At 42.8% G+C, this 15,082-nt stretch overlaps 1 protein-coding gene across 4 annotated transcripts in view; it reads left to right on the top strand.

Annotated features, from left to right (window-relative positions):
- Window positions 1-505, top strand: part of CMC1 (C-X9-C motif containing 1) — a 159,684-nt gene extending 159,179 nt beyond the window's left edge. For all 4 annotated transcript variants that reach the window (XM_069212013.1, XM_069212010.1, XM_069212011.1 and 1 more), the window contains exon 6: window positions 52-505. In XM_069212013.1, coding sequence (XP_069068114.1) covers window positions 52-172 — 121 coding nt within the window. In that variant the 3' untranslated portion in view covers window positions 173-505. The remainder of the gene's footprint in view (window positions 1-51) is intronic.
- Window positions 506-15,082: the final 14,577 nt, after the last annotated feature.

Genomic DNA, 15,082 nt, shown 5'->3' with positions numbered 1-15,082 from the left:
GATTAAAGGAGCATTAGTAATAGCAAAGTTGTTTTTTTATTTTTTCCACAGTTATAAAGATCCGGCGTTTTTTGAGGAGTGCAAAGCTGAGTATTTGAAGGAAAAGGAAGAATTTCAAAGAACGGGAATTCCTTCTAAACAGAGACATCAAAAGGTTCCAACCAGCATGTGAACTAATAGTTTTAGAAATTCTCAACATCAATAAGAAATTTAAAAATAATATGTCCATAACAGAGCATTTGATTGTGGTTTAATAATGGTCACTGATCTTATTAAATTCTATATATCAAGATACATAGATTTACGATGGCTGAAAGTGAAGTATGAATTTATGCCTTTTGAAAATTGTTAACTTCTTTTGAATGTTAAAAATAATAATTTTATGATGATAAACATGTAAAAAAAAAAAAAAAGTAGCAGTCATACTGTCGTCTTCACTGTAAATATCACTATTGATTAAGCTATGATACCCATTAAAATAAATAAATAAAATCTCAGTACATCAGTCTTAAAAAGTGTAAGAAAACATGTTTGCGAGAACAGCAGCAGAATATGTGAGTCTGGAAGAGTTAGAGAAAGTAAAAGGCTGTCGGAATACATCACAATTCAAAACAGATGGTGTTTCATAATCTGGAATAGATTTGAGAAGACATGGCCTGCAACTTCGAGTGCATATTCCAGTCAGGCCATGCCTCAACAAGTTTCTGGATAGCAGTTGATACTGTTCTGACAACTTTAAGAGTAGAAAGTTCTTCAATGAATGTGCGCCAGGAGTTTCAAACTTATATTTTGTGCAACAATTAGAAATATTACTCCATGTAAGTTTCCGTCCACTTGTATGGCAAGTCTTAAACAACAAAGTGCATTTGTTTCTTACATTACTGTGCATCTAAAATGAAATGCAGTCTTGCAGTGCATATGGTGCCTTTCTGAAAAATTTGTATATGTGAATTTTGAAGGAATGCGACATTTGAAACTTTTGACCGAAATGACACAAACCTGGAACAACCCTTTGAGGAAATGGTTAAGTCTGGAAATATTGCAACTCCATTGTTTGTTGGAATTCAAGTTGGGTGTTAAATTAATGAGTTGAGTCACGTCTACAGTACACGATCAAATCCGATTTGATCTCACATCTTCTAGTGATACCTGAACTTCAGTTGGAAAGGAGATTCTCCCACTTACTGAGACCATTTAGGAACACCAAAACTCTAACTCAATCATATAGGGTTTGTGCCACGCAGATGAAAAAACACTCAATCTGACACGTCTACAGTACATGGCAGCCTCTGGACTTCTGTCACTGTGCTCTTGTCTAGGGGAAACTTCTTCATCAGTCAAAACTGAAATTCTGTGCAGAGCACACTTATTTAGTTTTTTTATTTACCAATATGGAACTTGGCTGGTGTTACCACTTTCACCAGGCAGTCTTCTCCCAGTTGTCAATGCCAAAACACTTTAGAAAGAGTATACATGGGTTAAAGAAAAGTCTTTATAGATGAAAGAAGGGTACAGTCCACAAAATGTATTTTGAAAAGAGAAAATAAAAGTTGCTAGAAATCAAGGTGAGATTATGGTTTGGATTCAAAGAATATTCATAATTTGAATGATCCGTTTGCCTTACGCTACAGTGGTAGGGACACTAGATCGCTAAAAAGGAATGTTTGTCAAGGTATGCCCAAGGGAAACTCTATTAAACCTTTTACATGACTATCACCTAAAAACTGCAGAAATTCCGGCTCGATCATGCCTCAACATTCACAAAACAGACTAGATGAAGCTGCTCTTATCCTTAGGACTGCCATTGTAGGACTTCCTATCTCTCTTCAGTAATTATGAACAATCCCGACAAGGGATCATGTACCCTTATATTAAAGTAGTATTTTTCGAAATGCACTAAATACAGTCATGTATGTAGGATGTACATGTGCATCAAATTCCTTCTCTCCATCACGTACTACAGAACCTCCCTGGGCGACATTGTGCCCTTCTTCAATTACAACCCATAATATACTTATGTTGCTAATCATAGGTGGTTAGCCCTCTTTTCCAACCTAAAGCAGTGATAAAACACACTTTTCACCCAAGACTGCCACACAAACCTTCTCAGGAATTACAACACCCTCTCACTGACAATATACAGAATGGCTGTGGGTCTCCCCCAAATTTGTCATCCTGCATGCTGCAACATATCTAATAAAAGGAGCAAAAATATTGGTCACAATACACAACCCAGTCGACTGACTTCTTATTGAATGCATAGTCTACTTCAAACCTGCTTGTAGAACATGCAGAGCTCTTCCCTCAATTTCCCAATGTATCTGAAAGACATATCACACATCAGAGAAGGAGCAAGAGACACTGGAAACGTATCAGAATTACTCTCTGAAAACCCAAAAGTGAACAAATCTAAAACACTGAACAAGTCCTTCTTGCTTCAAGCACAAAGAGTTTGAAACAGCTTGGCTAAAGATCTCTCGCTCATCACCAACCTGCTTTCATTCCACAAAGATTTAAAATTCCACTTATTATAGACCTACCTTAAAAACTAACTTCATTCTTGTAGTCATCGCCCTATGTTTCTCTTAGAAGGATGCATTTACAGGGATGTGGAATTTATTAAAATATCTACTTGTCCATCGGACAGGTTGCTTCTGAAATCTACTTGTCCCTTTGGTGCCATGTAGTGCGGTGACAGATTATGGCAGCAATCTCATTATGTAAGACCTCTGATAATAGCCTCTCTGATTATGCCATGGCTACTGCTATAATAGGGCCTGAATACTTGCAATTTCAAGCCCTACTATAGCAATTCCTTATTGTGCCACCTTTCCACAGGTCTACATACTGGTGCTGAGGGAAGCAGTAAGCAATAGTTTCAGGGCTGGAAAGCCTTTGAGTCTGCAACTCTACTAACTTGCATGTTTTAAGGATTTTCACCAGCTCTTATCTAATCTTTTCCCATAATGAGAAAGGCTGGAAATGTACTCCTGTCAATGGCAGAAGTAGAGGTTCTTCCCGGGTTGGGAAAAAAGTGGTTGGAGGGCAAGTGAACTTGTAAACGCTCAATATATTTTCACTTGAGCAAATCTACACATGCATATTTGCTTGTGCTAAAATACAGTTCACAAATATTTCCTGAGAGTACAATTTCCTGGTCTACTTCTGTAAGTTCTTGTGAATTCACGAAAGCTACTAATTCGAAGACATATATAATGGGTGCACTTTTGTGACTTTCTTTAAGAATTGGGTCCCTAATTAGGTCTGGTGGTAACAAAGATATTTTGTTTTTATTAAACTTCTATTTCTCTATCGCCTGGATTTACTGTGAGTGATTGCATTCTGCTTCTCCACAAGGAGCATATTAGCACACATAGTAGTTTTGTTCAGTGCCAGGAACTACTGTGGCAATCAGTAGCGTAACAAAACTGGAGGGGGCTCCCCTGCAAAGAACATGGAGGCCACCCCCTCCAGACTCACTCAAGGCATGTTACTGTGCTGAGGGCCCCTTGGAGGGGTGGCTGCAGGGCCTTTACTTACGGGACTGGTGGCAATGTGTGCTTTTTTAGACCAAAATCTTTTTTTTGCTTTTTGCCAGTGTTTGTTAAAAAGGTGCGGGCCTGGAAGCTCCCACAACAATAAAGTGGTAAAAAAAAACATGTCAAAACAGGACACTCATTGATGAAACCAAAAGACTCACAAAAAATGTTGGATCGTTTTGGCTTTGCCAGTGCTTGTTTATTTTCATGCTTCCCATAATCTTGTTGAAAATGGAAACACTGATTTTTCCCTTAAGAATATTTTTGGGAAATACTAGCATGCATCAATACATTTTACTAAATTCAAAGAAAACCTAACCTTTCATAGTAGTGAAACTTTTTTTTTTCCTACTTGCATTATTTTTGAACATTTTATTTTGAAAGCATATAATCATCACTATTGCTTACAAGGTTCTGAAAACTTTTGCTTCTAATGAGAGAGCATTCTGGGAACATTATACTTAGTCTCATATTATTAAACTTTTCAAAACTTGTGTACACTTTTTTTTTCTTTTTTTTTACTGGAACCATTGTCAGTAGTGCAGTGTGACCTTAAAACGTTTATTTCAGCACTCACGCTAATAAAGAAGGCTTTTCATTACTGAACCATAAATACAAGTTTGAACAGCATTAAGATATGTACTCTCATATTACCTCAACTGCAGACAGTTCCCTTTTCTGTAAACTGGCAGCGAAAGGGTTTGTGCTGCAGGGGGTTGGTCCTACTTGTCCCAAGGACAAAATAATTATGACAACGGGTTGCCCTTGACCCCAAACAATATGTCGCATCAGGCGATAGGAATTCCACATCCCTTATTTACTTGGTTTGCTAAACTTTTTGCTTCATTTTACTTACCCATGCTTTACATTCTAAATTTTACTCTGAACATCATACTGTAATTGCTGGGTTGGTTCATGAAGACTATGTGGCCAGATTGCATAATGCAAATACTATTGATGAAGAAATAAAATATACTGGAACCTTAAATTCATAAACACTGAATAAAACCTACAGCTAGGTGCAAGATGCCCCCCCGAAAAACTCCATAAATGTAGATAGTTTTGTCCGCTCTTTTAAATAGCGTGTTTGTAAAGGTAACGTTTATCCAGTTGTTTAAAATAGACATATATTTAGTCTATTACAGGATTTAAAAATTAACAACTTTGCTTCTATTCTGTTGATTGTACCTGGGAGACTGGACGGTTGTTTGTGAATTTAATTCGCCACTCCTCATGGAAATCTGATTTACTGGTAAGTATTTTGGTCTACTTATCAAGGAACTCCACTCGTATTCCTAAATACAAAACAGAACATCACATGATTTCTTTTAACAGAGTTGGAGATAGAAACTCTTATTGTTCAGTAGAGACTTGGATAGGATAAGGATTTTTTTATGATTTTCTAATAATGTTTGCATCACTGAGATCGGCACAAAATTGTATGTGGAACTGTCAACAGTTCCAAAATTGTTTGTGCTTATCTAAAAGTAGCACTTTCTTTTTTAATTAATGTAGTGAATTTTTGCTCGCTCTCACAGCAAAATCCAAATATTAAACTTATAGAGATATAGTTCATTTAAAAATCGGGCCCTTTTGTGGTTTGCTGTAAATTTGTGTAAAATATTTTAGACAAAGAAAGGTGTCAGGCGAGCTTTGAAAAGGTACTCTTTCGTATATTTTTCAAATTATTAGTGGACCCAGTTCCACAGAGGATACATTTGAGGAAAAAAACACAAATAATATTGTGCAAGGGAGTATTTAGTCCCATCAGCTATTTCAGGAGCTCTAAATCCAAGCAATCAATTTGCTGGCTACAATAATATTTTTGTTGTTGCAGGGACTGTGGATTGCAAATCACAAAAAGGAAAATTGGAAGGGCCTAAGGGAGCCGAAATAATATTCCACCTTGCCCGGGAGCATAAAGGTGGACAATCCCAAAAGGGCAGATCCTGCCCCTAAATTCAATAAAATGTGTATTTTGTGCAATGTGATTAGAATTAGTTTTGCAGAACAAAGAGGCCATACAGGGGTGCCATCTTGGATCTCTTCTGAGATTTGCAGATTCAAGAAAAAAATAAGCACAGAAGGCAAGAATTTGCTGTGTGTGGACAAAAAAAAGTGTGCTGAAGGCTTTAGGGCATGTGGGGAGATCAGTGGCCGAGTAGAAAGTGTGGCTGGTGTGCCCACTCTGTCTCCAAATTCTGATAACTATGACCAAAGTTTGTCTACAATGGGTTCTGAAGGCACAGGAACTGGGTACCTGAGGCTACTTCCTGCACCCAAGATCCTGCTGCTCATATATGCCTTGTGCAGTAGTTTATTACTTTGGCCAGGGCCAATGGTGTATTACTACAAAACAACTACGCATCAGCAACTCACATGTAAAAACCTTGCTTAAGAAGACAGAAAGGATTCTTTAAGCCGAAGGGAAAATGAGAATAAGAAAAAGAAAATCCAACATAACTTGAGTACAAAAGACGTTTTGGCTACATCCAAATACCTAATAAAAAATGGAAATTAACCAAATGTGGGGCATATAGCATCCATAACTTCAAATGTACCACAAACGATACTGATAGTGCTCTTTTAATACGCTGTGCTACCTTTCCAAACGCCTTAATAGAAAAACATTTGAAAATCAGATTTATAGAAACAGACAAAAGGGAACATTGTCCTGAAAGTGGTGCATGATTCAAAAATATGGAAAACTAGAACTCAAATGTGTTTATAATAGTTCAGTTGATACTCGCATTTACAGATGTAAAAAGGGGAGTAGATTACATCAACAATTGTAGACATTTTCATGAAAGTGCAGGTGCCAGAGCTGAATGATGATCGGGCACTGAATGATGCAAAATTCCACAACATGAAAACCTTTTGTGGCTTCTGGTCAAAGAAGCCAGAGTACATCCCAAGGTTTCCCATGGCCTCTCGACAGCTGCCAGAGGCATAGGAGCATTATGGACAATAGGACATGAGCTGGAACAAAGAGCATGGTCCACATGTAATTCACTACTGTTTATCATCGGGCTATTGGAATTATGAGGCAGCATTGAGGAAATTAAGCCGCAAGAAAAGACAATTCATGTGGCAAAATGTGCCACATTTTGTAATACTATTTCATTATTTTGTAATTTCTAAATGTGGTGACACTCTCTGTGCATTACTTGCACTTCATTAGTACCAGTTTAACTTCCAAATATAATAAGCAACAGAAGAGTGACCAATGCAGTATTGTAAAATGCCTTTCAGTGAATGGCAACACATTTGACACATTTTTAGTAACTTTTGAACGGTTTGAGCTAGAAACCATTGTTTTTTGTAAAATTTGGAGATTATGCGGCAGATGATGGCATATATGGCAAATTAAAAAAATTATGTGAAAATGCTGCAGCTGCAAAATTCCAGTGGCCCTGATCATAGACCACACAACAGAGAGGCCTGTAAATGGGCAAAGCATTCTCCTTGGTTTAAGACTCTCCAGTACTTGGACATAAAGAACTGAATATGACCCAAACCCGTAGCGGTGAAGAGAGTGGTTGTTAGAGTACCCTTGCTAGAAAATTTAGGGAAATTGAAGAGATTTTCGATATTGTACGTTCCAAAAAGGAAAATGTTACTTACCAGTAGACATCCGATTGTGGCAGGTAGTGTTGTAGATTCACATGCTTTGCGTGATCCTGCCATCTAGTGTTGGGCTCTGAGTGTTGCAACTTGTTTCCTTCAAGAAGTGTTTGAGTCACAGGATTGAGTGGCTCCTCCTCAGTGATAACTGCACATGGGCATCAAGTTCTTTTGTAAGATTGTTGTCTGCAGGCGGGAGATATAGTATAGAAAGGAGTATGTCCATGCAAATATAATTAACTGTATACACTATAAACAAGTACAAAGCAACTTCAACTGCCACAGGTTTCCGGGGAAGAGGGAGAGCACATGTGAATCTACAGCACTACATGCCACGAACAGATGCCTACTGGCTAGTAACATTTTTCGATCAATGGCATGTGTGACTGTAGATGCACATGCTGTACATAGACTAAAGCAGTTCCCCCATAAAAAATGTGGGGAGTTGCAATTGTTTGATAAAGTGTTCTTAGGACAGCTTGTCCTGCATTGGCTTGCTGACAACCCTGTACACCTACGCAGTAGTGTTTTTGTAAATGTGTGTGGCTTAGACCAGGTAGCTGCCTTGCAAATGTCAGCTAAGGGAATATCTCCTAAAAATGCCATAGTGGTGCCTTTTTTCCTTGTGGAATGTGCTTTAGGAATAGGTGGCAATTCTCTTTTTGCTTTAGCATAACATTTGTATACATTTTACAATCCATCTAGCTATGCTATTTTTTGTAATAGGATTTCCCTTATGTGGTACTGAAAAGACTACAAAAATGCTGCTTAGCTTTCCTGAACCCTTTTGTCCTATCAATATAATAAATAAATGAGAGCTCTTTTTACATCTAATGTGTGGAGTGCTCTTTCTGCTACAAAGTCTGGTTGTGGAAGAAAAAAAGCAGCAGGTCATAAGTTTGTGAAATTGTGAGACCCCTTTTGGTAGAAAGTTAGGGTTTGTACAAAGGACTAGTTTGTCCTTATGTATTAGAAAGAAATGCTCTACCAACGTTAAGGCTTGTAGCTCACTAACATGTCTTAGTGATGTAATAGCTACAAAAAAGGTTCTTTGTAAGAAAGGAATTGTAAAGGACTTGAATGAAGAGGTTCAAATGGAGGTGGCATGAGCCTAGTGAGTACAATATTAAGATTCCAGGTAGGCACTGGGGGTAGCCTGAAAGCCTTAATTACTGGTATTTTAAATAATGAAGTATGTTGTCTATTTTGTAAATAGGCTGCAATTGCAACTTAGTGCACCGAATTGATGTGTAAGTCAGATTTGCTTTTTACAGGTGAAGCAAATAACAAAGAATATCTTGCACTGATGGTGTTAGTGTATCAATGTGTTTAGATTGAGAGTAACAGGCAAAATGTTTCCATTTTGCTGCATAAGAGGTTCTAGTTGCTGATCTACGTGCCTGCCTTACTATGTCCATACATTCTGAAGGCAACCGAATTCTATGACTTCAGGAGCCATTTCGCAATGTTGAGTAATTTGGGATCTGGATGTCTTATCTGTTGTAGATTTTGTATGAGAAGGTCCAGCCTGTTGGGGAGTCTTTTGTGAGGTACTAGGGACAGATCCAGTAGAGTTGTAAACCAAGGCTGGATAGCCCATGTGGGTGCTACCAGCATCATTTTTAGAGACGTTTGTTTGAGTTTGCGCACCAGGGGTGTAAAAGCGTAAGCAAATATCACTGACCAGTTGATCCATAGGGCTTTGCCCATGGACTGGGGGTGTGGGTACCTGGATGCAAATTTTTGGCATTTTGAATTTTCTGCTGTGGCGAATAGGTCTATGTGCTTTAGGCCAGGAGTACACTTTGGCTCCACCAGCCTGCCTCCGTGCCCCTGACCCCGCCGTTTGCCGTTGAAAGGAAGTTCGAGGCCCTACACCACCTGCAGGCACCCGCCTGCACCTCATCCCTGGTGCCTAGTGGTAGGCGTATCTAGTGTGCTTTATACTTTGTATTTCGTTTCATGCACTGTTTTTGACTATACCTGTGCCCTTTTTCCGCTCCGCTTCATTTTACCCACTGTTATTAACCGTTTTCTTATCCGGCTCTTGCTGGTTCTCCAGATCTTGCCGTTGCGTCCCCTGCGGCCCTGCCCTCGTCGCGCCCCCATTGGTCTCTCCACTCCCGCCACCCAGCTGCTCCTCCCTCCCACCTCCCCTTCTTCAAGGCGCGCTGGACTGCGCTCAGCGCCCATCCCCCTGGTCCAATTCTCTCTGACCCCCCCCGAAGCACCACTACTCCTCCACAGAACTCCATGCCCTCAACCCAGGCCAGCACCCCGCCTGCGCCCAGGCCAACCCCAAACACACACATGGACCATTCACATGCCACTCATGTCATTTTTTCTGCACTCACACCAGCAACACCAACAAGCACCGCATAACACCAAACCCAGGAACCATCCTCCTTAACATCCGCTCCGTCCACAAGCACGCCATCGAGCTTTGGGACCTGCTCACAACATACTCTCCTGACATCGCCTTCCTCACTGAAACATGGATGAGCCCCTCATCAGAACCCGACATCACCATAGCCATCCCAGAAGGTTACAAAATCACCTGTAGAGACCGCATAAACAAACTAGGAGGAGGTATCACCATAATACACAAAAACACCATCAAAATTTCCACCAACACCAACGATACCCTAGACAACGCAGAACACCTACACTTTCAAATACACATCAACGCCAACACCACCCTTAGAGGAACCCTCATCTACAGACCACCATTCTGGGACTCCATCGCAGATACCATCAGCTCCCACGCCCTCACCTCCATAGACTACATACTCCTTGGTGTCCTCAACTTTCACCTGGAAAGCACCCACGACTGCAACTCCACAGCCCTGCTAGACAACCTCACGAACATCGGCCTCAAGCAACTGGTCACCTCACCCACTCACTCAGCGGGACACACGCTAGACTCCATCTTCACCTCCAGCAGCCACATCACCTTCACTCACACCACCAAACTCCACTGGACTGACCACCACTGCATCCACTTCTCCTTCATGAAACCCACCACCAACACACTACAACCTACCGCAAGTGGAACAAGATCTCCAAAGAACACCTGATCGTCAACCTCACGCAAGCTCCACCTCCCATCACCAACGACCAACACCGCCGCCCACAACCTCACACAATGGCTAGCAACCCACGCAGACTCCCTCGCCCCTTTGAAAACAAACAACAACACCCGCACCATCAAGACCGTCCCCTGGTTCACCACAGAACTCCAGGCTTCCAAACGAGAATGCCGAAAAATTGAGAAAGCTTGGCGCCAAGAACCCTCAATGAGCAACTTCTCCGCCCTCAAAACAGCCATGCGCAAACACCACCAACTCATCCGGACCACCAAACGGTCCTTCTACAAAGAACGCATAGACAACAACACACACAACAGCAAGGAACTCTTTGCCATCGTCAAAGGACTCACCAAACCCAAATCCAGCACCATCGACCCTCCACACTCCCCAAATCTCCGCAACTCCCTCTCCTACTACTTTCAGCGCAAAATCGCAGACATACACAACAGCTTCACAGCATCAGCACCCACCATCACCACCACCAACACCACAACACCCTCCCTCACCAACCAACTACTCACCTTGACCCCCACCAACGACAAAGAAATCGGCAAAACCATGAACTCCATCCACTCAGGCTCCCCAACAGAACCTTGCCCCCACAACATTTTCAACAAGGCCAGCCAAATCATCGCTCCCCAGCTCCGTGCCGTCATCAACGGTTCCTCCGACACCGCAACCTTCCCAGATGTTTGGAAGCACGCCAAAGTCAACGCTCTTCTCGAAAAACCCAAAGCAGACCCGGAAGACCTCACAAACTACCGTCCCATTTCTCTTCTCCCCTTCCCCGCAAAGGTCGCTGAGAAGATAGTAAACGCTCAACTGTCTCGCTTTTTAGAAGAAAACAACATACTCAACGCCTCCCAGTCTGGATTCCGCAAGAACCACAGCACTGAGACCGCCCTCATCACCTGCACAGACGACATCAGGACCAGAGTGGACAAGGGTGAGACTGTCGCCCTCATCCTCCTAAACCTCTCTGCAGCTTTCGTCACTGTATGCCACCAAACCCTCTGTGCACGCCTTTTTGACGCCAGAATTTGTCACAAGGCCCTGGACTGGCTCACCTCCTTCCTCGCCGAAAGAACCCAAAGAGTTCGCCTCTCTCCTTTCCGGTGTACAGCCACCAAGATCATCTGTGAGGTGCCCCAAGGATCCTCCCTCAGCCCCACCCTCGTCAACATCTACATGGCTCGTCTCGCCAACATCCTCCGCCCCCACGGCATCACCATCCTCTCATACGCAGATGACACCCAGCTCATCATCTTCCTCACCAGGAACCCAGCCACCGCCAAGATTAACCTGTACGACTGACTCCTCGATGTCGCCAAATGGATGACAGCAAGCCACCTCAAATTAAACTCAAACAAAACAGAGATCATCATTTTCGGCCTCAACAAGACAGCATGGAACAACTCCTGGTGGCCCACCACCATTGGACCGCCCCAACACCCACCACCCACGCATGCAACCTTGGCATCATTCTAGACTCATCTCTCTCCATGACCCAGCAAATCAATGCCGTATCATCCTCCTGCTTCAACACCCTTCACATGCTACGCAAGACTTTCAAATGGATTCCTTTAGAAACAAGAAGAATAGTCACCCATTCCCTCATCAGCAGCAGACTGGACTACGGCAACGCCCTCTATGCAGGGACCACAGCCAAGCTTGAAAGAAAACTCCAGCGAATTCAGAACGCAGCCACATGTCTCATCCTCAACCCCCCTCGCCGCAAACACATATCTACCCACCTCAGATCCCTACACTGGCTGCCCATCAACAAAAGGATAATTTTCAAAGTCCTCTTCCACGCTCACAAAGCCCGCCACGACACTGGACCGGCCTACCTCAACGAACGAGTAAACTTCCACATACCAACTCGACAGCTCTGCTCCGCCGACCTCGCTACAGTCCCCCGCATCCAACGTACCACCTCCAGTGGCAGATCCTTCTCCCACCTCGCCGCCAAGACCTGGAACTCCCTTTCCACCAACCTACGCAAGACCCAGGACCTCCTAACCTTCAGAAAGCACCTTAAAACATGGCTTTTTGAGCAGTAACCGGAACCCATCCCCCTCCCAGCGCCTTGAGACCCTAACGGGTGAGTAGTGCGCTTAAGAAATTATTTGATTTGATTTCTGTGGTGTTCCCCCACTTTTGAAAGTACTTTTGAAGGACTACTGGGCGGAGTTCCCATTCATGGACTTGTTGATGCATCCTGCTTAGCAGGTCTGCAAAGTCGTTGTCTGTCCCTTGGAGATAAAGCAAAAACAACAAGTGATGGACGGAATGCTGAACACTGTCAAACATTCACCCCCAGTACAGTGATCTGGGCCTAAATCCATTGTTTTTTTGCTGCCCATGCCATTCCAGTTGGGACCCAGCCATATGCAAATCAGTCTTGACCCTGTTCCCTATGGGAACAGTCCAGCCCGAACTGCTAGGCCAGGTCTTTCCTGGACTGGAAACAAGCATCCTGGGACCGGTTTCGGGGTTTCACCCCTCATCAGCCAGGCTAGCTTGAATCCAGTGGCATGGGAAGCACGGGACCCACGTCTGGGCATACCCTTCCCACTTAGGGCGACAAAGCAAAAACAACAAGTGATGGACGGAATGCTGAACATTGTCAAACATTCACCCCCAGTACAGTGATCTGGGCCTAAATCCATAGTTTTTGTTGCTGCCCATGCCATTCCAGTTGGGACCCAGCCATATGCAAATCAGTCTTGACCCTGTTCCCCATGTCCCTTGGAGATATTCTGCCACAAGATGAATGTGGTAATGATGAGCCCACCTCCAGATTGTTTGTGCTAGTTGAGACAACTGGAAAGAGCGTGTCCCCCTGGTTTTGTAGATAATACATTACGGTCATGTTGTCTGTTAGAGTCAAAACCGATTTGTTCACTTGGTGAGGCAGAAAAGCTTTTAGGGCTAGAAAGACTGCTTGAAGTTCCAAAACATTGATGTATATGGTCTGGTGGTTGGAGTCCCATGATCCCTGCACTGTGAGGTTGTTGAGCTGGACTCCACCCCCTTTCTGTAAGGGAAGCATCCGAGGTTAGAACTATTTGGGGAACAGGGTCTTGAAAAGACTGTCCTTTGTGTAGATTGGTGGAATTCCACCACAGGAGAGATGTAAGCTGTACAATTTACCAACTCTAGACCCTAAAGATGACCCTGAGCTTGCAACCATTAGCGAGAGAGACATTGTTGCAGGGGCTGCATAGGCAGTCTGGCATGAGGGATGATGGCAATGCAGGATGCCATCCTGCCTATGAGTGTTTTGACTGTGTACATTTGATTGACCTGTATTCAAGAAATTGCTGCCCGAAAATTGTGGACACATGTTGGATTGGGGTAAGCAAGCCGAAATTGTGTGTTGAGAATAGCCCCTAAAGACAGTTGAATCTGGAGAGGCTGAAGGTGTGATTTTAGGGTGTTTGTGAACCCTAATTTGTGAGGAAGGTTTACAGTTTGATTGTGAGACTGGCCTTGACTTAAAGTGTTGGCTTTGATCAGCCAATCGTCCTAGTAAGGAAATACATGTATGTGTTGCCTTCTGAGATGTGCTGCAACTACAGCGAGACACTTGGTGAATACCATGGGAGCAGTTGTGACTCCGCAAGGTAAAACTTTGAACTGATAATATTGTGCTGCCACTACAAATCTTAGATATTTGCAGTGTGCAGGATGAATTTGAATGTGAAAGTAGGCACCCTTTAGATCTAGAGCAGTCATGAAGTCACCTTTTTGTAGTAATGGAATTACATCTTGAAGGGTAACCATGTGGAAATGTTTAGAGAATATATTGATTTTGTGGTTTGAGATCCAAAATAGGCCTAAGAGCGTTCTCTTTTATGGGATTGAGAAAGTAGAGAGAGTATACTCCTGTTCCTTAATATTGTATGGGAACAGTTCCTATTACTTCTAATAACAGTACAGATTGTACCTCTACCTTTAAAAGAGTGAGATGTTCTGTTGCTATTTTGTGACTAAAAGGTGGAATGTTTGGTGGTAGTGGTGATGTGTTTTAGACAATAACCATGTTGGTTAAGGGATAGGGCCGATTGATCTGATATTTCTGTCCATTGTTGGTAGTAAAATTGAAGACTCCTCCTTACTGGAGTGGAATGAGGAGGGGGAATGTGGAAGTAGTCAATGTTTGGCTGCAGAGGGTGAACCACCTGTGCCCTTACAGCTATTTCCTCTATATGCTCTTCTGAAAAACACTCTAGAGTAGGAAGAAGAGGCTTGACGCTGCTGTGAGTTGGGATGATCAGAGTATGTGGTCCCTCTGTCGCCACCCCTATACATTGAGCGGCGAAAAATCACTGATTGTCTGATTTTGGAAACCACCCATGACTTTAGCTGTGTCAACGTCTTTTTTTTTGTTTGTTTTTCGAGGGTCTAGTCAACCTGGGACCCAAGTAAGTGCTCCCCATCAAAAGGTTTATTGAGGACAGCTTGTTGAACGTCTGGTTTGAAAGAGAACACCTTAACCAGGCATGTCTCTTAAGGAGGATACTGGTATTGACCCCTCATGCGGCTGTGTCTGCTGCATAAAGTGCACGTCTAATTGATTTATTTGCAATCGTCTGACCTTCAGAGACAATTTGCTGCACACGTTTACAGTGTTCTTCTGGAAGGTGTTGAAGAAGGTCTTCCATTTTGTTTCAGTTTGCCCTATCACGTATTGCAAGCAGTGCCAGGGAATTATCAATGTGCCAATGATTGGCCGCTTGTGCAGCAACCCTTTTTCCTGCTGCATCAGTTTTTTTGTTTTTTTTACTTTATTTCTCTGGAGGAGGAAAATCTCCAGTCGCCTCA

This window comes from Pleurodeles waltl, chromosome 10, assembly GCF_031143425.1.
Source record: "Pleurodeles waltl isolate 20211129_DDA chromosome 10, aPleWal1.hap1.20221129, whole genome shotgun sequence".
Lineage (NCBI taxonomy): Eukaryota > Metazoa > Chordata > Amphibia > Caudata > Salamandridae > Pleurodeles > Pleurodeles waltl.
The sequence above is the reverse complement of the archived record's forward strand: the minus strand, read 5'-3'. Positions and strand labels throughout refer to the sequence as shown.